At 42.6% G+C, this 27,646-nt stretch overlaps 1 protein-coding gene across 1 annotated transcript; it reads right to left on the reverse strand.

Moving 5' to 3' along the window:
• Positions 1 to 1,626: 1,626 nt before the first annotated feature.
• On the reverse strand, positions 1,627 to 27,351 carry shisa8b (shisa family member 8b). The gene is made up of 5 exons (XM_076092990.1): positions 26,708 to 27,351; positions 15,393 to 15,517; positions 6,435 to 6,548; positions 1,990 to 2,561; positions 1,627 to 1,707 (listed from the first exon to the last, which is right to left on the reverse strand). The coding sequence occupies exons 1-5, from the start codon at positions 27,349 to 27,351 to the stop codon at positions 1,627 to 1,629; spliced, it is 1,536 nt and encodes a 511-aa protein (XP_075949105.1).
• Between the last annotated feature and the right edge of the window lie 295 nt (positions 27,352 to 27,646).

Raw genomic sequence — 27,646 nt, forward strand, 5'->3', positions numbered from 1 at the left:
GGTAAAGATGAAGATTATTTTTCTGCTTCAGACCACAAACTTCTTAACCACAGCATCTTAGGGAAAACATTCTAATCTCATGTTTGTGCCTAAAAGCAAATGGTGACAATATTATTATTCCAGTTTTTATAATAGGGATAATTAAAATGTACAGTATGTACTAATGTACGGGTGCCTGTTGCTACATGCAGGGGCGAACAGTTCAACACTTTGGGAAATATGCTCATTTGCTTTCATGCATGGAGTTAGAAGAGAAGATTGACACCACTTTCAGATGTGAGGGCTTTGAAGCAATTTCTTTTACATAGTGGACAAATGGTGCCTTTGCAACGTCCAGCTCCGTCAGGTGATGCCATAGGGCCCAAATAGACTTTTCCCCAACGACTCCCCTGGGAAAGAGACATCTGTAACTCAGCAGATCTTTTTCTTTTAAATCAACTTCCCAGTACCAACACTTGAATAGCCCTTATTTAAATCATTAAGGCTCTGAACGTTGTAAAATGCAACAGTAGCCAATCCAGAGTTATTTTCCATCCTTCGTCCATGTGAATGAGCCTGAGAACGACGCTGGGTTGGGAGGCGGGGTTAAGGGAATAGTAGCAATGCTATGGCCCTATGGATGCGGAAGATCGCTTGAAGATCCAGGTAATAGTATCCAAATTTTATTCTCTGAAGACAAACTTTTTTTGCTTCATGCGCAACTGAGCAGCTTCAATGAACCGGGCGCCGCCTCCAACGCTATATCCGCTTGGATTATACATCCAGGCAAAAGAGCCTATAAGTCTATTTCCCAAAATGTTGAACTATTCCTTTCAGGGGGAGGGAGTAGTGGGTGGGTTTAGAAGTAGGCTACATGCTGTGTGTTGCAGTTCCTATTGGTTGCCAATAAAGGTTAACGATTTTCAGTGTCGAGTTTAAGTGAACGTTTCCTGAGGTCTGACTCACGTAGGTGAACCACAGAAATGAATCTCAAAGGTTATTCACCACATTTACAACAAATCCAGCAAACCTGACCATGAGCCAGGTTGTTGTTCTGCCGCCACATGTTGCTGATGACCTACTGTACCTAAATTCAACCGGACTTACCCGGCTGACACAAACTCATTCTGCATTTCCGCAAAAATCTGACAGGAAGCCAACACGTAAAACCTCTTCACAGACAAAATGAAGCTCCCCTGCTCTAAGATCTGGTACATGGAAGAGTTGTTCCGGTCTCCTATGCCTATTCCTGTAATGCCTGTACAACCACAATGAAACCACAAAAACTGTTGCAGTTGAGAATCTGTGAAGGCTGTGTGACCTTTGGGAGCCCGAGAGTGGTAGATTTCCTTTCAGGCACAGTCTATATACTTTATATGATCAATGTAAAAGACCCTTGCTGGAGTACAATAATAATCTTTACCTAATGTGTAAAGAGTGGTGGTTCTGCTACGCTGCTTTTCTCCTGAATCTCACTGTTTCCACTTATCAAAACACTCCTTTTCATCCTGTAAATCTGAATGTCTCCCGGTTTAATAATCCTCCCCTGTTGGGCCAACTGTCCCAAACTCTGGCATTTAGCTAACACCAAAGCTCTTTGTTAGTATGTCAAACATTACAGCGGGCCGCTCTCTGACGCCTCGACGCTCAGACGGTCACCTCAGTCGAACTGTGGGTGGAGTAGCTCTTCTGCCTGTTGTGGTGGTAGTAGGAGGGTTGGGTTGGGTGCTGCACCTGTACGTGCTGCCCCTGTACGTGCTGCCCCTGTACCTGCTGCCCCTGTACGTGCTGCCCCTGTACGTGCTGCCCCTGTACCTGCTGCCCCTGTACGTGCTGCCCCTGTACGTGCTGCCCCTGTACCTGCTGCCCCTGTACGTGCTGCCCCTGTACGTGCTGCCCCTGTACCTGCTGCCCCTGTACGTGCTGCCCCTGTACGTGCTGCCCCTGTACCTGCTGCCCCTGTACGTGCTGCCCCTGTACGTGCTGCCCCTGTACCTGCTGCCCCTGTACCTGCTGCCCCTGTACCTGCTGCCCCTGTACGTGCTGCCCCTGTACGTGCTGCCCCTGTACCTGCTGCCCCTGTACCTGCTGCCCCTGTACGTGCTGCCCCTGTACGTGCTGCCCCTGTACGTGCTGCCCCTGCCCTGCCCCCCCTCCAGCTCCTCCATACATCCCTCCGTAGGGCTGGCTAAAGATGTCCTGCATGTTCTCTATGCTCTGCTGCCTCCGGGTCGAGTAGCCATGTCTCCGGGCAGAGCTGTGCATGGCAGAGGGGGCATGCCCCGGGGCAGAGGCCTGCCTGTGGACGTGGCGGGCGGTCGGCTCCCAGGCTTTGAACGCCGAGCTGGAGAGCTGCGGGTGCATGCTTGTTTTGGGCAGGCGCGATTGCTCCAGGTAGCTTGAGGGGATGGAGATAGAGAGAGGGGCGTGGAGGTCGTGGTGTGCCGACACAGGCTGGTGGATGTAGGATTTCTCTTTGGGCTGTACAGGCACAGGCTGGAAGGAGGGAGGTGCCACAGGCTGGTACTGGGAGAAGTCCATGAGCGGGAAGCTCTTGTAGTAGCTACGAGACGCACTGTGCGCTGTAACGAAGAAAAGGGTGGGCGAGAAAAAGTAACATTCATCAGTGAGTTAAAAAGTATAATTTCTGTTTATTGAAACTTATTATTTACGTAGTTTCAGACATCATTTCTATCTCAGGAAATTGCGGATGAAACGTGAGCATGTTAGCTTCACTCATTTGGAAGAAAACTCAAACTGTCAGTTGTAAACATCCATAACAGTTCACAGACCGACTTCTTGGTTTGACCTACCATACTTGCAGTAGTTTTACTAAGACATTTTAGCTATGTAGGTCAAATATTTTAGGTACTCTGTCTGACCGCGCCTTTCTTGCCCTGTCATAGTTCATTGTAACAATGTTCCCAAATCTCCGCAGTGACTGTCGTGATCACAATGCATCATAACTGATAGAAACGATCACCAAAGACACAAAAAGCTCAGTTGGTAGAGTGGGCGCCCCATTAACCAAGGCTGAGTCCTCAGGGGCACTCGGGGGTTTTCGCTGCATGTCGTCCCGTCTCTCTCCCCCTTCCCGGTCTATCTGTCCTGTCTAAGGCAAAAATCCCCCCAAATTACTCTCCTTAAATTTGAATTAACGGGAGTAATTCTATAAATTACTGTGTTCTGTTTGTAACCTTTAACAATGAGGCCAGTACAGCAAACACATGCTATGGGCTCCTTAAACTTGTTTATACTTTAGAGTCATTTTCAATTTGTCACAGTCTGATCCTGAGTCACATGCAGAAGTAGCCTCAAATGAACTGTCATAACACAGAGTGTGTCACTGTAGAAACACTTGCGACTGAATCACACCAGTAATCCATGATGCATTTATGTTTGGACCTGTAGGCTCTAACCTGTCAGCGATGTTGTCGTTTTGTGCTCCTCAAAGTGTTTTAGAAACTTTTAAAGGGACACCATGGGATTTTTGAAAAAAGAGATAACACGTTCTTCTTCTTCTTACAAATACAAACTTAAATGGTTCAACGGTAAAACCCGCTCTGAACGTGATACATTCGGGGGTTTTGCCGCTTAAGCCTCTCTTGATCTGTTGTGACCAGGAGCTTATGGTGGCTAATGTCAGCTAATGTTAGCTAACTTTAGTGAGTTACTGCTGGTTAACTGACACTCACTGCTGACTTTAAACACAGTAAAACAGTTCAACTTATGATCTAAAGTAAACAGAGAGGTGAGTTAGAAGAGGGACAGCAAGGAGGAAGTGAAGGAAAGAAAGGATGAAACAATATGACAGTATAAAAAGCGAGTTGACAAAATAATGATTAAACAAAGTATAAAGGCAGTGCCTAACAGGAAGTGTCAGTGTGAACCATCAGAACCACAAACAAGAGGTTTCCCTCTTGTACTTTCCCTCCCTTTACTTATATGGTTTCCAGTAAAAGTGAAATTCAGGAGAAAAAAGTTGAGTTGAAAGATCACACAGAGAGAATCAGAGGACAGCAGAGGATGGTCAGGATGAGGTGGAGGGTTTGAAGAAGATCAAAGGGGAAAGCTGGTGATTTAAGTATTTCCAATTGGTGTATGCCCTCGAGGTGAATGCTAGCGGTACTCCTCTCTTGCTGGAATACGAGAGGGCAGAGGGCAGGGAGAGCGATGAGGAAGGGGGGGGGGGGAAACTGAGGAGTGCAACAGAGATGATGGAGGTAAAGGTATGTGTGTCAGGATGTAGGTTTATAAATACCCTCGCCCTAAGTCCGGAGTGTGTGTATGTGCATGCATGTGTGTGTCATGGGCTAGCATGAATGTCACAGAGAATTATTTAAATAAACTAAAAACTGAGGTCATCGCCGCTAGCTTCCTGGCTACATGAACATTAACCTTGTCTCTGTGTGTTTTTATCATTTTCTGTCCGAAAGCCGGAGTCCTGTAACAGCAGCTGTTTGTTTTCACCTTTTTTGTTTTCAAATGCTACTAGTTTGTACCCAATAATTATTGAAAATAATCAAAAACTTTGAGATGGAAAATGTTCATATGAAGCTGTGTAATATCTGAATGTCCTGTTTGCAGACCATTTGGTAAAGCTGTACTAAAGCACACTTCCTACATTAGCCGACAGTTTGGAGGGTCATGTCTTTTTTAATCATTGTATATTTTTTAATCACCTTTTGAAGTTCATCTTAAAGTATGTAGCCATCAAGTGTATATTAACGCCCTTTAACTGGGTTCTCGTTTCATAAGTCACCTGGAGATAGCATTGACAACCGACTAACGCTAACATCAGTTAGCTTGCAAACTAAAGGTCTGTAGCCTTTGCTCTATCCTGGCATCTAATTGTACTGTATGTACAGTGTGCAAAGAGCTGCTTGAAAATTACTCTTGATCTCAGTCAACCTTCCATTGTTAATCAATGTTAAAACTAACTATGACAAATAAGTGATTTGCCTTTGGCTCCCTTTTAGAGGATCGCTTTGTTCTGTACACTATTACACCCGCTGCTGTTCAAGGACGACAGCACATGTATGTGTGACCTTTGCCGACATGAAAGGGTTTGAACAATCACCTGGTAAAAACCCTACAGCGTCTTTTCTGGTGCTGTAGTAGCTTCGCAGTTACATCACAAATCTCTTACAAAACGACATCTGTGGGCAGCACAAAAACATGTTGAACCAAAAGTAAAACGTTAGATGTAAATGTATTCCAGTCAGGAAAGTTGTGCATAAAGACAATAGTCTGATTGGATAGATTTGTGTCCATTTGTGATACTGTAAAGTATCTTTTTAGCCTAATGCTGCATCCCGGTTCACACTCAATAGTTTTCTCAATATTGGGTAGTAAATTGGGATTTGGGACCGTCATGAACCATCAGAGACTGAAAACGGTAACACTGCAAAGGGTGCATATCGAATACGTGCTTAAAGGCCCAGTGTGTATGATTTAGTTGCATCTAGTGGTGTGTGGCAGATTGTAACTCACTAAATACCCCTCTGCTCGCCCCTCCCTTTCCAGGCGGGTTATAGAACTACGGTGGCCTTCAGGTAGAGTTATCTTTTCTTTATCTTTTCTTTATAGAAGCAACAGTTATGTTTACAAGTCACTATATAAAGTCATTAATATCTCACTGGAAACAAACGTAAAATGTTAATAAAATAAATAACACTTCTGAATAAAGTTTATAAAGAATTAAGAACACAGACATCCGTCAGTAACAGGCATTCCACATGTTAACGTTTGCATCTGATGACCATTTTGATTAAAAAAGGAAAAAAAGCTTAAAATTTCTATTCAAATAGGTACTGTTCTGCTTTCAAAGGGGCTTCGCACATGCATGGGTCTGAATCCATGATGCATCATGCAGTAATTCATGCATTAAATCATCATGAGTCAATCATTAGTTAAGTATATGATTCATACCTTTTTTATGAAGTGTTTTCCCAAATAGTAATGTAAATGCATTGGACACTGCAGTTTTCACACCATTGTGGGAATTCTTGAGGGAACTACAATATACATTGAATACATTCCACTCTTCAACACTTCACTAAATATTGTGGACTGTACATATATTAAAGATTAGTAAATAGGGATACCTAAACATTTCTTATAAATATGAAAATCATGTAAGATTGAGATGTTAGGAATAGAGACAAACTCGGAAAAACGTTTTTTTTTCTTTCTAAGTAAAGTTAAATTCCGTTCTAGGCTTGTCCGTAGGCCACCATTCATCAATCAATCACACAGTCACACTTAGAGACGGTTACTAATATCTAACCAATCCCACCACAGACAGGAACAGCGTGGGCTTAAAGATCAGCTCTCTGTTTCCCAAGACGAAAACAGAGTCTCGTCAGTTGACACCTCCTGTACTGCCAGCCTACTGTACTCCAAAGGTTACTGTGCCAGTTGGAGTCAGCATCAATTTTGTGTGTCCGACTTACCCACAGCTTTGAGGGAGGTGTATTTGTTGAGGTCCACCGTGCTGTGGTTGCTCTGTGGGTGTGGAAGCCCTTGTCCAAACGGCCCGTAAGCTGAGTTATTCAGATGGTGCTGTTCTGGTAGGAGACAAGCAGACAGAGAGGCAGAGTCAGTTTGTGGAGATTACAGTAGTCCAGAGTGTGTCCTGTCTCATATGTACAATTCATGTTTTCCAGCATGAACCACAACCTTAGTGTTTTAAAGAGGACGTAACCATACTGTAGTTGCCATATGCAGATAATGAGGAGTTTAAAAAAAATGCTGGCATTGGTGGGCTAATTCAATTTGTCTCTCCAGGATGATTTTTGGATTATAATACAGAACATTGAGTAGTTATTTTGCTGTCAAGAGAGAGCAGATGTGCGTGCATGTTGGCGGTCAGCTGGTCATCGGCTTTCTTTGCAGCGTGTTCAAGTGCAACCTTTGTTTTTTTTTAAACACTGGTTGAACTGGGAATCTCACAGGTGGGAATGTGGACTGTTGAAGCGTCACATAAATTAACTGGATTAACACGAGTTCTCTCCCTGCAGGCCGGGGACTTTGGGTGAGACAGCAGTCCCAGGCCTGACGGCCGGGCAGTCCCATGCTAAATGAAGTGAGGTTAATGAACAATGGAAGAAACTAGCTGAGAGAGTGGAGCCCTGGCTATTAGCATTAATGAAGTCCATTGATGCAGCCAGCACACTTGATCTCAGCCTCAGGCATAGATGAGCACACATGTAGCACTCACGAATGTCCGATGACACACACACACACACACACACACACGCACACGCACAGAGACAGCGTGCTTTATCAGGGCATTTGGATGAGAGCAACAACATCAGTGGTAGGTATAGCATTATTGTTTTAACATCTTCAACCTATAAAATGTGTGTTCGTGCTTGTGTCAGTGCCTCTTTGTGCGTGAAATTGAGAGTAATGCGTATTGATATGCTCGCCAATTTGCCATGCACACATCAAGTCTATTTGCATAAGTGTGTGTGTGTGTTTGTGTAGACAGAAGATTTCATCACATCTGTGACTGTCAGTGCTAAGACAGGCACACAGGAAAGATGCACACAGAGTGTGAGAGAGAGTGTGAGAGAGAGTGTGAGAGAGAGTGTGAGTGAGAGAGTGTGAGTGAGAGATGTGGAGGATGGCAGTTGAATAAATTAGAAAATTATGCTGTAGGCGGAGGGGTGGAGAAATGTCAAGAGTTAGTCTTTACAGTAACAACATTTGCACTAACTCTGAGCCTCTACCTTATCCCCTTTATACACACACACACGCACACACACACACACACATACACACACACACACACACACACACACACACACACACTATTATCAATATGCTGTAAGATGATTAACTAGGAGGATGTTTCGCATCTTATAAGATGCATCGTTTGTGTGTGTGTGTATTTGCGTGTGTGCGCGCGTGTGCAGACGCAGGAAAATCCTCCTGTGTAATTCAGCATGTGCCAAATTAGCGGATTATCAGGAAACGGTCCATTTTATACTGTCATCCTCATCATTACCAACATCATCATCTACTACCTTCTCATCATCATCGTCATTGATTAACAGATCAATGATTAACACACACTAGTGGCACTGTATATTAACTGGTTGAGAAGCTCAGGTCTCTGAAGTCTTTTGTGTGTGTTCGTGTGTGTGTGTGTGCATTCTCCACTGACGTAAATGCTTTTCAAATTGAATAACTCCACATAATTCTGATCACTGGTGGAAAAATAACTGGTTTTCCTGTGAAGATTTTTAATATTTATATTTAATATAATTCTTTCTTGCCAGATTTCTGCTGTACCATCACATCTTTCTCCCAGGGTTGTATCAAGTCCTGTTTTTGTTTTTGTTTTGGTATCAAATTTGTAAGGTTTCTGGCAAACTACAGCATGATCCTGTATTGACAGAATAGCCACATGACAGGTTTTTGTATGTACAGCAGATGTAAGTTAGCTGTATTCAGGCTCCCGCAGCAGATTTTTAAAACAGTTTTGCATTGAGCTTTGGAGAAAATGAGATATATCCTCGGGTTTTCTCCCAAAATCAACTAACTTTATTCTATTTTGAGCCACACACTCAATGACCTCACTTTACAGGAGGTGATACACACGATGCCCATGCTGATGTCCTCATGCCCATCTGCACTTACACTCATCCACGCAGAAATACAAACAAGAGCAATTTAATGAGTCCGTCTGCTTGGCCAAACCCTCTTTTAGGGTACAAGGTCTCGGTGATTGCGTAATGGAGTTAGTATGTAAGTGTGTGAGTGTGTGTGCAAGCCAATACATAAAACAGTAACTGAGGGAATTAGGAGAAGCTCTGGTTCAGGGTTGTGGATGTTAAAACTCCAGCATGGTTGCACATATTAATTTCTCCATTAAGCATCACCAAGTTGAACGTCTGGCATCGAGATCTTTTAAGCGCGGAACAAGAGGGCAGGAACGCTGCTTAATGAGTTATGTAACGTCTCCTCTCTCAGCGGGAATTGCAGGCAGCGGTCGATTAAGGTGTACAACGGCTAAGATCAGGCTTCCTTTGTATCATCTGTCGAAACGATTCAGGAGTGTGGAGACAGGCTGACAGATCTGAGGGAAGAAGAGAACGACTTGGTGTGTGTGTGCGTGTGTGTGTGTGTGTGTGTTACCCTGGCATAGCACAGATCTTTTATTTCAGTTAAAGTAACGATACCACAGTTTAAAAATACCCTGGTACAAGTAAAAGCATTCGGAATTCTACTTGAGTAAAACAGCTCAATGTACTTGCAGTGTCAAAAGTACTCACTTTGCAAAATGATTCGTCTCTATATTTCAAAGTCCTGGAACATTTTTACTTATGCAAACAAGAAAATCATTTGTACACACAAGTTATTACTGTGTGCTACCAGATGAAAAAAACTGTCTCTGCACTAATTGTTTCTCACATAAATCCCAGCATTGCTTCGCACAACTCCAACCTGAGCAGGTCTAATCTACTGTGAGGACCAGCCAGGCCTTTAATGTATACCAACACATCATGTTTATTAAGATGACGTATACGTTTGATGTCAAATCCAAGGACAGCTGTCAAATAATTGTAGTGGAATAAAAAGTACAATATTTCTCTTTTAAATGGAGTAGAGTAGAGGAACAAAGTAGCAGAATAGTAAAGTACCTCAGAATTGTACTTCGTAAATTGATTTGATTTACTAGCTTATCATTCAGCGATGTTCTCTAAAGTTGGTCATCTTTTCTTTAGATGAGGTATAAATAGATAAGAAAAGAATGCAATGCGGCCATCAAACATTCTCCGATTAGCAGAGGTTTTTTTTGACGAAAAGAAGGATATATTCTTCTCTCATCATGTGAAATGCTAGGTTATCAATAAAATAACAGTATTATTTTACACTGTGCTGGATATTTTGTTTCCAGCTTGTCTGGAATATACTGAGTTTTAGCAGAAGCACTAATGATGGTGAGACATTTAGATTTAGATTCATATTCAGGTCAGCAACTTAAGAAGAGTTAAAGTTCTTAGGAGTAGTTAAAGAACTTTTTGATGTAATGGGATTCCTTTCTCTCTCTCGCACACACACACACACACACACACACCTATATACATAGGTACTGCTGTTGGCACTGGCATTCTATTGTGAGTGCTCATGACCGTGAAACACAAAGAAAGCCACTGAGGTCAACATATGTTTCTGAACATGGTTTGTATTATGTGTATGAATGTGCATCTCCGAGCGTGTATTTGTGTGTGAAACGACATACAAAAGCAAGTCTCAAGTGCCGTGGGGAAAGTGACAAAGGACAGAGTGCAGTGCGTGGTGTCTATCATCACCAAGATGAAATGTGAACGTCCCCGTGTGTCTGCAGGAGAGAGAAAGAGAGAGAGTGACGGTACAAATAAGCAGACTTAAGTGCAGAGAATAAAGCTAGAAAGCCAGAGTGCGTATGCGCGTCTGTCATCAGTGAGACCGTATGTGACAGTCAGTGTGCATCAACATTTACTGCAGCAGAGTCAGAGCAGAAGAACACAATCCTCTCCCACCCCTACGCACTTAATAATCCTCGCTCTGTGCCATCTGATCTGCTGAGTTGGTCGTACGTACACATGCCTTTTGTCGGAATAATCAACGTGACACAAACAGGGGAGCAAAGATTCAAACTGAGATCATTAATTTACAAGAATAAGTAGTTTGCCTCTCATGACCCCCCGGGGAAGAGTTGAGAGTGCAGGAAAACATTTTGGAGGAGACTAGCACTCTTCTGACAGCTGAGTAAGAAAAAAAAAAAAAAGGTGAAATTTGTGTTAGGAAGAGTGATTTGTTATTGGGTCATGCTACTGCTGCAGTCGTCTTTGATAAATAGGTCATCGCTTTTCGCTTCAAGCTTTCTTTCTTCAATGAGTCATAATTGTTGGAGACTTTTAGGCCAAATATTTGCCTCCTTTTTTGGCTAAATATATATAAAAAAATAGAAGCTCTGATTTCTGTGTTGACGCACATTTAGCATCTAACCAGATATAAATGAATAATCAACACAGGCCACAGGATAGAAAAGTTATTCTTTATTTCACTGTCTTTACAGCGAGCCCACGTAACTTTGTTTCACCGTTACCACTGTAACAACTACAGGATAATAGTAAATGCTAACGCTAACGTCCTATAAAGTATACGGAAGAGTTACGAAGTACGTTAACTGACTCAGCATGGTCATTGTTACACAACAATCTAAAGTTTGCTAACATTAGCTTTAGCTAACACTAGCCACCACAAGCTATTGGTTACAACAGACCAAGTTAAGGCTGTAGCAGCAAAACCCAAATGGATTGTGTTGAATTTAGCAACGGTGTGTTTTATTGCTTCTGGATGAAACTTTTCAGTTGTACGAGGAAGACTTTGTCATTTCTTTTAATCAGAAGTTACATAGTCTAGCTTTAAAGAGAAGGACAGCCACAGAGCGCATGGCAGCAGGCCTTTTAACACTTGCCTCCAACCATTTGAAATGTGTTTAATTACCGTTGTGTGTGACGAGCATTACTTTTTCCAAAGGCCTCTGCCTGTCATCTTGTCTACTATGGAAAAACCAATACTGTTCATTTGTTTTCTGCCCAGGCAATCTATTTAGTGTTCCACTTTGTCCTGTGGCTCAATTAGGGAACGTTTTGCATTTGCAGAGTCATCAAACAGCGTGCGCCACCTTAAATTCACAGTCTCGGTATCTAAGACAAAAAGATTCCTGCAGCTCTTGTACCGGTGGGAGGTGGTTCACGATGTGATGACCTTCAAATGTCAACCTGGGAGCTTTGACGAAAAACAATTCAAGGCGTAGACAGGCGGAGACGGTCTTCAGACAAAGTTAGTATTTTGAAGTACATTCGTTCTAAAGCAGCCCACTTTCTGTTTTTATGGATCGCAAACAGCCAGTGGACATTTTCCCGCTCTCGGAAGAAGAGGGTTTAATGTGCATGGATGTGGGACTCATTAGCATCAATAGGTATCATCACTGATTTCTCTGCCAGGTCCCCTGCCTTTCTCTACACTGTCACTTCACATTAAGAAGTGGACTCACTCGTGTCCCGTGCCAACATTTACTTTGTCGTTTTCTGCCGCATGTTGGCTTCATTGCAAGACTCCACCGTGCACTTGAAAAACACGCAGTAGTTTTAGGACGTCTGGCCCCGCAGAGGCTGCTGGATGATCATGTCAATCCTCAAGCAGTCGGTGGTTCTCAGCGGTGGGAGATTTAAATATTCCCAGTACACTGTTGACAACTAAATATCCCTTAAACCCTTTTTGAGGGCAGCAACAGGAGGAACAGCTGGAGTGAGCTCAGGAAAAAAAGGAAGAAAATGGGGATGAAGAAAACATGGTGGTGTAGGAGTCACTGAAAAGCCAACATGTAGTAATTATTTGGAAAGAGACAGAGAAAACAAGAGAAAGTGGAGGAGAGTGGGCTATAACGCAATAATAACTTACAGTGATGTGATTTATATATTTTTAGTAATGAGATGTGTAAAGAGTTACAATTTTGAAAATCAGTAGTTAGTTTAAAGGAGGGTTGATATCAGTCTGTCCTATATTTTAGCTTGGCGCAGGGGTTAGAGGTGTGGGGAGGCAGCAAGCCTCTAACAAAAGAGGAGAAATACACCCTCTGGTAACTCCAAAGTTGTAATTGTTGGCCAGGATATACTCAAAAAGGACTAGTTTTTAGAGGGGGCGAATAGTGTTTTCCTCCTCTTAAATCTATAGCCCCCACCCTCAGGGTATGGATAAGGGTTGGTTTAGGTAGGAAACGCAAATTGATGGGGAAACGGTATTTGTTACAACACCGGCCCGACTAGTGCAATCCAGGGATTGGAGACCTTAGCAAAATAACAGTTCATTTTTCAAAGAGTAATGTGTAACGAGTCAAGCAACGCTCTCAACTTCCCAGGAATCCAAATGGTACCTGTATGAATCCTACCATACCAAATTTACGGACATAATTTACAAATTTACTGTGGACAGCCGCTGTACATGCTATGGATTTTATCTTGACTATAGCAGCAGTGGTAGACAGTCATGCTGACATGACACAAGATTCTGTAGATATTGTTTTCAAGCAAGCATAACGAGCAGCTAATTTCATCACAGCCAGTAGAGATCATGTTAGCTGCTGAGCTCATCCATGTCCATTAATATTCATGATTTGATAACTGCAGGGCTGGGAAATTCTGTGGTATCTGAGGATTACAGACCAGTCACCTAACTCCCTTTTTCTATTCACTCCATCCCAACTTGATAGAACTTGTGCCTGTGCTTCTTACTCTCCAAACTCTCTGCTCACAGTTACTCAGGAGATGCAACAATAAAGCTGCTGCTGGTGTGGCACATTTCGCCTTTTTTTAAATGTTTTTTTTTTTTTTTTTAATGTTGGTTCCAGCTCATGAATCTGCTTGCCCTTTTGAATATGATCAATGACACGCTCACTTTAAAGCATCCACCACATGTTGTGTGTCATATCATGCCATTAGCAGGGTGTGAAATTCTGCATAGCAAGAGATGAGAGATGCACCCAGCGGGGGGGCTCTCATATCAAACACACCACTCTCCTTCCCTCCGACACTCACACCCATGCGCACTGACATGTTCACCCCGCATACTAATCCATACACATGGGCGTGCACATGCACAGTGAGTTGCTCTTTTGCATGACCAAATTAAACAACAGTCCAAACATTATATAATATTACGACTCTTGCTCTGAACATACTCAAGAGTGGCGTGCACCTGCATGCAGGTTGCTCTATCTGCAATGTGTGTATGTAATGTATGGGAAATGGCACATGCTGCCTGTAGAGGTGCAGCCTGCTTATATTAACATACTAATTAATCAGTGTGTGTGTTGCACGTGCAGCAAGTATGTGTTCTACTTCCAGATGAAGATGCTGTATTGTTCAGTCCTCTCCCCTCAGCCCTCCCTAAATAAGTCTCACCAGCCAGTTCCAACAATGTGTAACATTGTAACATTTACAATGCTCTTTGTCCTGCGTTGGATCTGAGTGAAGTCGTGTGTGTTTGATGTTGAATAGGTGTCCACACAACAGCCAGCAGGACTAAAAAAAACCAAACTAACCTAAAATGAAAGGGAGGTCTCGCACAGTTGTCCACAGCTGCTGCAAAATTTATTTTGCAGAAGAGAAACTGATTTACTTCAATGGTGTAGGATTTTAAGTATATCTGCACAATAGTGGCAACTTCCTGTTTCTGGGAGCTCTGGGTGTTTTTCCAGATTTTAATCTCATCTCTTAGAGTCAGGAAATGTAGTCTGGGGCTGTGTCTGCAATCGCATACTAACATACTATTCATACGACTAAGTATGCTGTAAAATTGAGTATGTGCGTTCACACTGCATAGTATGTGGATTGGGTGTACGCGAGAAATGCGCGCATGTATAATTTCTCCAACATTGTTCACAATACAGTGTTCAGGCTATTTAAAAAAAGCAAGTTTAAGTTTGAGTGTGTGAGAGAGAGAGAGAGAGAGAGAGAGAGAGAGAGAGAGAGAGAGAGAGAGAGAGAGAGAGAGGTATAGCAAAAGGGAAAAAGGGAGGCCTGTCGGGGGGGGGGGGGGGGGGAAGTTATTATCTGCGTAATGTGTGTATGTGTGTGTGTGCATGTGTGTGTGATTTTGTAAGAAAAGTAAGATAGGGATTGTTTGTGTTGCTTTATGTGTTGTAAGGATATGTGGCATATATTTGCTTGTCTCAATTCTGTTGGGGAACAGCAGTAGCCAGTGATGTGTTTTTCACTTTCTTCCCTACTTTCTTTTGATAAAGTCAAAGGAGCTCTGAGAGTTTTCTTTCTGTCTGGTTGCTTTAAAGACTTTTTTTTTTTTCTCAAAACAATCAGGTTGTTGTTGTTTTTACACTTTAAGGCTTTTTTCTTTTTTGGTAGTTCATGAAGTGTAATCACAGTATTCTGGATACAGTTGCATTTACATTGAGATCCTGAATTGAGACTACATTTAAAACTTTGATGACTTTTTGTCATCATCAGTCATAGAAATAATATGTCTTAAACAAGCACAATAAAATAACATAAAAAACAGTCTCATATTCATACAGTTTGAATTCACTCTTGGGACCCCTAAAATCTGTTGGATATGTAGGCAAGCATTTTTTTGATTATGAATGGTTGTCTGTCTGTACAATATGTTTTACTCCTGAATGTCCCAGCTCACATCAGGCTGGAATTGATAAACCGCATGGTGAGCGGGTTTGAATAATGGATGGATGGAATTCTCTTCTGTCTCATGCAGGTTTCCTATACTTAAGATACACTGATAGTATATTGTATGCTACCCTGAAGCTACCTGTGTGTGTGTGTGTGTGTGTGTGTGTGTGTGTGTGTGTGTGTGTGTGCACGCTCTCTCTCAGTACTCACCACTCCTACTGCGCATCATCCTGGCTGAAATGCCGTTGGCTCTCTCTCCGTTGGGCGAACTGGCCGCGGCGTTTTCCACCGAGTTCACCTCACCTCCCTGCAGCTTCAGCAGGTCTGTCAGTGTCCTAGAGACCAACACACACACACACACTGAACGTAAATGAGTGCCGTCTGAGCACTGATTACTTGCACTGAAATTAGGAAGATGGGGGAGGGGGCCATAAAAAAAAACATTAATTCATGTCATCCTTCAACTTGAAAATAAAACAAATATTATGTTGTTGAGTCGTTGCACAGCTTGATCCGTCTGTCAGTAACAAACATCATCTGGTATCCAGATGTGTATTTGGTCCCCTGACAGAAACACACACACACACACACACACACACACACACTCACACACACACACACACACACACACACACACACACACACACACACCTGCACCTGCTAACACAATATCAAGCACTACATTTACAGTACATCCTCTCATGAAAGGTTTTGAACTGTACAGGTGTCTGAATGTGTGTGCATTTGTTTTTCATGAAGGGAATCGTGTGAAGCGGCTGCCTTTATTTTAAAAACCCTTTCTGTCATGTGACCTTAAATCAAGGTATTCTTTTCCTATCACATTACATAGTCAACATCCTGAATTACTGGGTGTAGTTTTGTCAGTTTATGCTTTTTTCATTTCCACACATTTTCATTGAAAGTGGCTCATCTTCAAGCTGTGTGTGTAAGTGTGTGTGTGTGTGTGTGTGTGTGTGTGTGTGTGTGTGTATATTTCTGTGTGTCCTCTATATACGATAAATTCCAGTCAGCTGTGTTTGACTGGCGGCCTTTTAGCTGAGCGACATACGGCCAAGATTTCCTGCAATATGGTCATGTTTGGACTCGGGGCTTGTTGTGGTTAGATGCAAGAAATGCAAAAGAGTGACAGCCTCTCTCTCTCTCACACACACACACACACACACACACACAGACACAGACACACACACACACACACACACACACACACACACACACACACACACACACACACACACACACCACAGAGGCATACTCATCACTTTGAATAAACACATTTCCGCTCCCTGTGCATTTGCTGAATTTACAGTGTTGATGGTTTTCACTCCCTTGATCAATAATTCAAACACTGGTGGCTCTGTTTCACTAACGAAGCTCATGTGTTTAGCTCCTTCCTCCACACACACACACACACACACACACACACACACACACACACACATACACACAGATATGTACAGGTGCACAAAACACACTTGCCCTAGAATGTGACCGACCTGACAACGACAGCCAGGGGCAGCTTGTTCACACTCAACCTGCCAAATAGAAAAGTGAGCCCCTTTGGCCTCTTCTCTGATCATCCTCAAAGTATTTGTCTGCGTGATGATCTCTGGGAGCATGAACGGTGTCACAGAGCGTGCCTCCTCCAGGGACATCAGTGGTGGAATGAGGCCATTTCAGTGTCAGATATCATAATCATGCTTGTTTTATCAGCCACAGGTACGTCATGTAGACAAATGGTACGTGTGTGTACAGTTTGTGTGAGTGTTTGCGTGCATGACCTTCTGTATCTGACCCCCCGAGACCAGTCGTAAAGGAGTAATCCACTTTTAACAATGAAGGGTGTATTTCTGGTCGTATTTTTGGGTTGTAATAAATCGCTCACTGAAGTATAAAGTTAGTAGATGAGAAATGTCAAAGGAGGGTGAACACCCAAAAAGATAGATCACAAAAAGCAATTAGACTCAAAAATCAATCATTTATGAGTTACACTCTATTTGTGGAAAGCTATTTTGTAACGAAATCATTATATTCATTCATTCAAATCGATGCAGATCTTAATCATCTTAATCATCGTGAATCCTTTTATACGCACTCTGCATACGTGTGTGTGTGTGTATTAGATTATGACCTGAATTTGTCACCTTCTAAACACATGCATTGCGCAACAAAAAAAGTTTTAACCAATCTCTATTCCTTTTAATTTGATTTAAATCACTTTTTCCTCCCTTTTTCTTGAGTTTTCAATTATCTTTCCTTTCAGTCTTCTTATTCTCTCTCTCTCTCTCTCTCTCTCTCTCTGCCCCCTCCTCACCTAAACTCAGCCCTAATTCTGTCTCCTTCTCCTCTCCCTCCTCTTTAAACCATATCGTTTGTCTTCCTCTCCTCCAGTCTCTCTCTCTCTGCTCCTCATCCCCTCTCTGACTCATTGGTGTGCAGAGCCTCGGGGCCTCCACGCACCCTTCTCTTGGCTCGCCGCTTAAACAACTTGCTGATTTGGACTTTTAATCTGCAACAAAAAACGGCACCTGTCTCCGGGCCATGTAGTGTTTATGGAGCGTTGGCTGAGCTCCAGGAGACTTTCTGCGGATGCCTTTGAAAGAGTGAAGATGGCCGTGCAGCTGGTTAAAAGATTAAGACTTGCAGGGTGGGATGGATTGACAGAATTATCTTGTGGTGGGTGAAGCCTAAATCAGTGGTATGAATGAGCAGGTGTAGGTTTGTTAAAAATGTATCTTCAATACTGTCATGATGTCATTACAAGTTGTCGTCCTGTTGCTGCTTTTTTGCCATCTTAGGTCCATTTAAGTTCTTTCACCAAAATACTAAAAATTGCACATTTCTCCAAAGACCACAAATACGTCGCTTACAATACATTAGAAAAAATGTGCTTGTTACTGACGTCACATCCTTCAAAGCGGTCCCAAATTCTTTAAATTACTGTAATCAGTCCTCTAGGAGTTTGTGACCTTACAGTTGCAAGAATGACCACAAATCCACCCGGTTCTCATCATTCAGTCTGCATGCACATTCTTTTTCCAGCCCCCGAAACATTTCAACGAAACATCGTCAAACTGGACGAATAATTGCGAATAGTCACAATTTTCTTCATAAAATGATCCAGTTCATGCTATGAGTCCAAGCCAAGTATAAGGGACTTTGTTGCCCTGAATTGAGATTCTCAGGCAGAGCTCACTCCGAGACTCTGAAACAATCTTCTTTTTCTCTGCTAATGTGCAGGTGTGATTAGAAAAACGAAACTACAAAATATTTGAAACTGCATTCCAAATATTTTGAAATTTTTTTACTGCAAATTTGAAAATGTTTGCTGCAATTTCTGCAAAAGCGATTCCTGTTTTTCTGTGACAGAGAATTCTCTGTCGTTGGGAAAAACGTTACCAACTCTATGATATGTAAATATTTCCATGAGTAACCTTCAGGTTACTTCTCCCACAACCCTCAAACACGTTACGCAACAGAGATGTGCCCGAGATCCGTGGGATCATCAGTACCTCTAATGTTCTCTTATCACATGACAGCCACATTGAGACGAGACTGTGCTAATGTCCTGTAACAATCAATTACTCCACCCAGATCAGCCGCATCAGACACACACTGTGATTAGTACCGAGTGATGTTACAGAAACTCTCCAAACAGAGAATTCCTCTCTCCGTCTCTCTGCAGAGTGACTCCATTCAGTATTCTTATGTAAAAAATGTCCTGGCTGGATACACACATCTATACATTCAGGACATACATTACATGTGTCCTGTTCATCCTCTTGTCCTATTTGTGCATTATTGCACACATTATTGATCCTCTAGCTGCACAAGCGGATGCACTTTCACAAATATTCCATTTTATCTCTACCACTTAAATTTAAAGTTCTTTGTTCGCTTTTCCTTTCTGATAGCATGCTGGTATGAAAATAGCCGTTCAATGACAAAGAAGCTTGCAGAGCTTGAATAAAAAAAAAACACACACTGACGGATAAAAGTCACTATTTTAGTGACGTAATCTGTCACACTCATAAACACACACACGGGGACAGAACAGGGATGTCTCTCCGCTGGACTCTTCTGGGGACTCTCCAGTTTCTAGACACCCTCTTTCATGCGATTCATCTATAAAGGCAAAAACGTTTCGGTAATCCACTGAAAAAGTAAAAGGACTGTGGCAGATATCTCCGTGTCACAATCTCTTTATTCCGCCTCTGTTGTCACTGCTCTCGCGTCACTCATCGCTGCCTCTTTTCATCAAAGGTACAGTTGAAGCCAGTTTCGCTGTCGCTGACGATTACTGATAGAGTGAGAAGATGACAGCTTGCTTCTTAAACACACCACACACACACACACACACACACACACACACACACACACACACACACACACACACACACATACACATACATACACAAGCCTGCACACATAAGTAGTTTTGTGTTTCTGCAGTGGGTTGGGTAATTCTGCTTTTAGATTTTTCTCATGCCATGTGTGCCATGTGGTCTCATATCATGAGTATTTTAGGTGCGATCGTTTTCTCCAAAGTAATGCTGGTAAACAATCGACACAACATTTAAAAGGAGAGTGAATGTGACTAGATGCCTGATGTTAAATCAAGATTACAGCACATCTACCAATGTGTAGAATATTGAAGTAAGAGAAAGTTTGACATTTATGTTAACGGAAACCCGTTCAATTTATTTGCGCACCAAATAAATGAAGTCAAACGTGCTTTTCATGCATTTTCTTTGTCATTTAACTGCTGCAAAACGCATGGACGCGATGAGGCATTTACACCTACATTTACATGTGACTGCTCATTTCATAGACATGTAGAGAGCTGTGTTATCATCTGTGTGACAAACAGGATTAATAATGACACATGTGGTGATTTTTCAGTTTTAAAGAAGCCTACATAGCTACAGTATGTGTGTTAATGTTCAGCTATTAGATGCAGTCTGAGCGGTTGTGGTTTTATTCTAAAAGAGCCGACATGTGAAACTCGTAACTTGTCACTTTGTGTGGTAACTTTGTCTTTAATTGCTCTTGTATATATTTAATGCTATTCTTATTGTATATATCGTATCTTATCTATTCTTATTTTTACATTTTATTTTATTATTCTTTTACTTCTCTATGTATCTGTGCTTCTGTCTTTGTGCTGCTGCGACATCTGAAATCTAATCTTATCTAATTGTATTGTATCTTGTCTTAACTAGCCTTCCTCTTAAAGGAACAGTGTGTAGCATTTCGTGGGATCTATTGGCAGAAATGGAATATGATATTGTTAAGCATGTTTTCTTTGGTGTATAATCACCTGGAAATAAGAACCGTTGTGTTTTCGTTACCTTACAATGAGCTGTTAATATCTACATGTGGAGCGGGTCGTCTTCACGGAGCCGACGGCCATGTTTCTACAGTAGCCCAGAACGAACAAACCAAACACTTGTTCTAGAAAGGGCCGTCCGCGGTTTTACATCACCATGTCGGCCAACGACGTTCTCCCTCACGTTTGGCACACAGGAGAAGTTTCAGTTGGTTGCAATCTGAAACCTCACCGCTGAATGCCGCCAAATCCCACACACTGCACCTTTACGCACAAAGGTCGCTATGTACCATTTGATATTTTTTTCAGCCACCTTGAAAATAAAACAAATATGGTTCTGTTGTCGTTCATTAGTGATCCAGACACTTATGTTGTTTTTGTGTTGTTATTGAACTGTGCAGGTGCAGGTAGCATCTGTGTGGATTTGTTTGTCATGTGGATTTAATTACCTGTGTTATTGTTCAGTTTTTAGATGCAGACTACATCTCCAGAGGTTGGGTTTAATGCTAACGAGCTAACTTGTTAATTCCCCCTCTAGCAGAGAGGTTGCACGTGTTTTTTTTGGCCACCTTGATAATGAAAGAAACAGGTTCCCTGGGTGATTTTTCTTATTTCTCAAGTACCCTATATAGTGTAACGTAGGTATTATTCCGGTGTTTGATGCAGGTACCATCTGAGTGGTTTTGTTCTCATGCTAATGAGCTAACTTCTAGCCTTTCCCTCTGGCACAGAGACTGCCAAGTGAATTTTCTTTATTCAGCCAACTTGAAAATGGAAGAAATGCAGTTTTTGTGCTAAATTAAAAGTTTTCAAGTAGCTTACATAGTTATCTGGGTTGTTTTAGCAGATTTTCATGCTTATTTGAAGCTGGAGACAGATGGCCCATTATAAGTTTGGGAGAAGGATGAAATGGAGCTACAGGGGCCAACTCACTGTGTGTATGCTGCTCCTGTGAACTTCACTTTTGACTGATATGAATTTGACTGTGACAGACAAAATGTTTATCTTGGAATCAGCTATTTTACAGCCTTAAAAATGGAAATGCCACCTTAAGATACGATGGGGAAAAAAAGCTGCTGATCTTCCCAACTTTTCAACCATTTCACTTCCCCCTGATAAATAGACAAACAAAGACAAACCGAGACTGCACATGTACCCAAACCCTTGAGTCAGTGGCCGCTGACCCAGATTTAAGTGTGTGTGTGGTCCAAGTTAAGCCCACAGCACTGAGGAGGAGCAAGAGGAGCAAAGAGGAAGTTAAGACAACTGGAGGGGGAGAATTGTCACATCTGATACAGCCAGGAAACTGTCAACTTAATGTCCTTTCACTTTTGGGAGGAATTGTGGCAAGTGGTGACACAGGCACACACGTGTGCACACTTTCATACGTTTAGTAGCAAGAGCACATGCATGCAGACATGCTCACGCGCATAGTGGTGACAGGTGAGAGGTGATGGAGAGTGACAGCTCAACCCTGGAGGTAATCAGAAGGCAGGAGAGATTGAGGGGAGCTGAGAAAGTAGAGCAGAGGAGGAGGATACTTTGAGGAAACTCACTGAAAACTTCTGTCTTTTTTTCCACTTTGTGTTTTCTCACATGGCAGATATTTAGGGCTCACACTGGTGTGATTTGCATCCTGCCTGGAGTGTCTTTTCTTTTTTTTTTCCTCTCTCCAAAACCAGAGGTAGTGGCAGTGAAGCTAGCGACAGCAGAGAGGTGGAGCTTATCAGAGAAGTAGAATAGCCCAATAGATGTATGTTCCAACATGCAAACGTACTATATGTCAGTGAGCCGTATGTTATGCAAGGAGCAGAAATAAACAAGGTTTCAGAAAAAGGCTTTCAAAAGTTTATTAAATATCTGTGAATTATAAATAAATGGAAAAGAGTTCTGGAAATGAGCATTTTTCTTGATTTACTTTGAATGTAAGATGTTGCATGGAGTATGTATATGACTGTTGTCACAAAAAAAGGCTATTAAACATAATTTGTTTGTTTATTTTGAAAAGACACTAGTCATGTAACAGGTGGAAACTGATAGGTCGTCTCTGCCACAACAAAAAGTAATGCTAGGGGGATATGTAGATCGTCATAGAGTATAGGGCTACGAGCCAAGTGCCGGCATTTGACGAGTTGGGAGTGAATATGTGTTGGAGTGGCTTTAATTAATGATTTATTAATGCTATATCAGTAGTCAGCCATTCATAATGACCGGTTTAACATTGCCAGGTTGTGAAAAATCCCTCTGGCTGCCGTGCATCATCTTCTAGTTTAACTTTGCTGTTGTTTTTTGTCGAGCTCTTTAATTTATCGTGCAGGAATTATTCAGGCCATCCCGACATTTATTAAGTAGTTCTTAACTTGAACCGCCATTATCGCAGCCTCCTGCAGATTGTGGTAATGGAATCAACTTATATAACTGCAGATCCGATGTCTAATTCAAAAGTCTTGATCCTTTATCAACGGCTTAATCGCCTCCTAACAAATCATCAAGTCTGCAGATATGAGTCATTATAACGTGTCACGAGTTTCTCACTTTCTAATAAGCCATCAAGACAGATTAAAGAGCAGTTGAAAAGACAAAGCAAGTTATACTGGATGAGGATGAAGATATTTCCTACAACCAAAAGCTGCTCTTTTGAATGCTTATTGCTAATTTATAAGGCATTTATTAGTCAGTATCTCTTAGAACTTCAACCTTTATAAAGCAGGTTTCATGAAGAAGTGGAACCAACAAATTACGTGAATACACAGCCTGAGGTTACAAGAAGTGTTTCTGAATGTTGCTCTGTTTAAGTGATGATATCTACAGTGCAAAAGTCATTTTACAGCTCAATTAAAATGCCCCAACTGTCACTAAAAAAAACTCATCAACAGGCCAATCATGCCCTTGAAATATAAACCATGACACCATATCCTGGTGTCAGTATACTGTGTATGTGTCAAAGCAAGCGGGAGAAATGGAAAAGAGATCCCAGTCGCTGCGTGCGGCTGTGGTCCATATGGTTGGCCTGCACGCTGTATTGAGTATTGCTTATCTGTCTGCCTTAAATCAGGGCAGAGCATTTAAGTGACACTGCCCTTCATTACATAACATAATGGCTAAAAAGTCCCCTGTAATGCGAACACACACACACACACACACACACACACACACACACACACACACACACACACACACACACACACACACACACACACACACACACACACACACACACAATGCTTTCAAATGCAGTGAAAACATACAGATCTATGTGCTTATGGTGTGGATGAAAACCTTGTATCTCCACAAAACCATTGTTTTCAGTCTAAAAAGAATAATTCTGGAGGTCACACTGATACAGTTTGAACAGATTTCATGACCATTAGTAATTGGTGAGTACATTTTTTTAAATATTTGCTCTATATTATATTTGAAATACACGTTTGTTGACAGCATCTGGAGTGCTGGGTCACACAAATGGCCAGAGACGTACATCAACTCACACTTTTACATGAATGCACTCACTTGCCCGCACTAACACTCTCTCTCTCTCTCTCTCTCTCTCTCTCCCTCTCTCTCTCTCTCTCTCTCTCTCTCACACTCACACACCATGTGACCTCTGCTGCCACCATATTGGTCCTCTCCCACTTGTGTTGGGTGGACATTGTTTTGCAGTGCTTCTGGCCTCCTGGCTATCCTGACCCCTCACTGTGGTGATCTCAACCGTGCTCACGCAAACCTAAATGCCACTACTATCATTCTTGTTGTTAATTGAACTATAAATCACTGCGAGTGCGCGCATGTTAGCGTGCGTGCGTCTGTAAATCATGAAGGTCATCTGTGTTTGTTTACTCTCTGGGTGTAAAGCCAGCCCCGCTCCAGTTGAGGCCTTTCATTAGAGGTGACACCTATGACCTAAGGAGGCGCTCTCCGTTCCCCTTGTTGTCTGAGGATCAGTGCAGCATGCAAACACAATGAAGCGGGGTTTGGTTGGGTTCATGTATTAGTAAAAGGTGTGCGTGTGGGAGGAGGGTAATCTGAGAGGAGGATGACTTTGAATTTTAACTTTCAAAAGCTGATTTGGGAGAACTGGTGGGATTTCAGACTGTTAAATCATCCTCCGCTCGCAGGATGCGGAGACAAAGTGAAAGACAGTGGGAAGAAAAGAAAGAGACATCCAGAAAGAGCAGGTGCATGGCAGAGTGCAGAAGTTGCCTTTTGTGCTTCCTACTCCGAAGTGGGTGGGCGTGTGTACATATTGATGCATTTCACCTCAGAAAAGTGCGTGCACTACATGAGGTCTTAGTTACACGTACGCTTTTGGACCAGGGATTTATGTCAGCGGGCTAATAAGTAAATGAGCATGCAGGCAGAGCAGTCCAGAAATGGTAAAGCTGTAATCTTGGTGAAATTCGTTTAATCGCGAGGAGGAGAGGTAATCTGTCGAGATGGGCTCACGGAGGGAGGGTGTTTATGCAGCCAGAGTGTTTCTATTTCAGTGAGGTGCTACCCTGCAGGAAATTTTAATCCTGGCTGTGTGTTATCCGCCGAATGAGTTTTTTTGCGGCTCAGGTTAATGGGAGACGCACAAGCAGCGATGCTGGTCGATGGAGGTTTGGTGGGGAGAGTGTGGCTGTCCACGTTGTCCACTTTCTCATTTAATGCAAAAAGACACCACTGAACAAAATAAGTGAAAAGCACGGGGAGGAGAGGGAAGAGACGAGCGAGGTGGGAGACTGACTGGGAGAGGAGGGAGGATGGCCTGTGGGGTGATGGTGAGGGAGATGGAGAGGAAAGAGAGGAGTGAATAGAGATGTGAGTGGTTGAAGCTGGAGAAAAGAAAGGGGCTGAAAGGAGAGAGGAAGGCTGCAAGAGAGGAAAAGCAGAAAGGATGGATGGTAGCTGGAGAATGTGACGGAGGAGGAAGGCCAGAGAAGAGGACATGATGTGCGCTGTTTACTGTAATGATTTCCTGAGGCGAACAGATTGAACCCTGGACCAAGTATTTAGCCCGACTGCAGCGGGAGTGTGTGTGTTTACATGTGTTTACATGTGTGTGCGTGCTTGAATGTGTATCAAGCTGACATACCAAACTGTAAAAGCTCAATATCTACGATACAGAAGGTTGTGTGTTCATTAAAGTGGGAAATAATCAGTTTTTCAGCAAATGGAGTCAAAATTGAATGAGCCCATTGATTGTTGTTTTTTTATTTAAGGAGTGATTTGACATGTGCTCACTGAAAAACCTTGCACACGTGAGACAAATTTAAAGAAGGAATTCAAACTTCAAAGACTTTTGTTCTTCAAAAGTGCCTTACACCCTAACACTTCACACTACAGCAGCAAAAATGGTTTGGTCGATGTGTCTTTTTTCATCTTTTTGTTTATTTCAAATATAAGTCATGCTTACAAGCAAAGCAAATGGTACACAAGGGGTGAAATACAAAAGCATATGAAAAAGAAAACGGAAAAGATGAGAAAGAAAGAAACAGGCACAAAAAATTTAAAACAAAGACAAATCCAAAAATTAGAGACATATTAAAAAATGATGAGAAAAAGCAAAATTAAGGGTGTGATATATGCAGCGTGTGTATAGACACCTTACAGGTATGGTCTCATTCACAACCGGATCAGCGACTCAGAGAATGACATGGCTCATAAATCACAGGGCTTTACACGCTTATCTTAAAGTACCATGTTGCCAACATTTCCTTTCAGTTAGTCAGTCGTCTCTTTCTGAATCTCTGAATGAGAATTTGTTAGAAAAGAGATCGGTTTGTACACATGCAAGCAAACACATGTTAGCAAGCCTTCGGACACACATTCACAGTTGGAAGTTGTGAACTGCAAGCAAGCAGGTTGTGTGTTAACGTGAAGCTGCATCTTGAAAATCGTTTTACTTTGTATAACAATTTTTTGGCTATTTTCTGCTGGATTGAAGTCAGAATTTCAAACTTTCCAACTTGCCTGAAATGCATAAAAAAAAAAACACATGCAAATACACACATATACATGTATTCACAAACACACACAGACATAAATACAGGCATGTACACACACACACACACACACACACACACACACACACACACACACACACACACACACACACACACACTATCTTATTAAATCTATGCTCTATGTGTTGACACACAGAGCCCCCCCCACATACACACAGCCTCATGCTACTCACCTGGAGTTGAGGTCAGCTTGCCCCGCCCCCGCTCCTCCTCCTCCACTCCCTCCGCGGCTCTTCTCCAGGCCCAGCTTGGTGAAGATGCCCACCAGCACCATGATGGCCACCACGCCGCAGATGATGTAGACGATGAGGTGCGTGCGGTCCCGGTCCTGGTCGTCCTGGCCCTCGGTGATGGTGGCCACAGGCTTGCCGGTGTTGGCCCAGATGGGCGTGTCGTAGTTGGAGCAGATGTTCTGGTCCAGCCGCTGCTGCCGGAACCCGCAGCAGAAGCGGTAGAAGCAGGTGCCGCAGCAGAACAGAAAGACGCCGGCGTTGCAGTTGAACGGCGGGTCCCATTGGCCCATCACGTCGTAGTAACCCTGGCAACGGGTCCCGCCGTTGGGAAGGACGTCCTCATCGTCCGCATCCCCGCCGCTGCTGGGAGTGGACACCCCTGTCTCCAGAGGAGAGTTCTGAGTGGTCTCCACGTAGCTCGGAGTCGTCTGGTTGGCCACCGTGGTGGGGACGATTAACGAGTCGCCTTCGGTTACCGTCACCGTGGTGACGGATGGGTCCTGGGTGAGGGCAGGATGAGTTATAATGAAGGAGAAGAGGAAGAAGAGGAGAAGGTGGCAGGAGGAAGGGTTGGTGTCCGCCATACTGCCGGTAGAGCCCTACTGTCCAACCTCCCACCTGCAGGCTCTGGACGGGAAACAGAGAAGTTTGGAGACAAAGAAGAAGAGATGAAGAAAATGACTTTCAGATGCATTTATTTTACTGTTATAAGGGTAGAAGTTATTTCATTATGATAATTCAAAACAATCTTGAGTTTTGGAGATGCACTTACGCCGAGAACGCACTAACGAAAACAAGCAAACAGATTTACTGCACTTTATGTAGAAACTCAGACAAAATGGATTTTTAGCCAGAATCATTAAACAAATGATGTTTCCA

This window comes from Anarhichas minor, unplaced genomic scaffold, assembly GCF_050575085.1.
Source record: "Anarhichas minor isolate MPS153535 unplaced genomic scaffold, ASM5057508v1 ptg000017l, whole genome shotgun sequence".
NCBI lineage: Eukaryota > Metazoa > Chordata > Actinopteri > Perciformes > Anarhichadidae > Anarhichas > Anarhichas minor.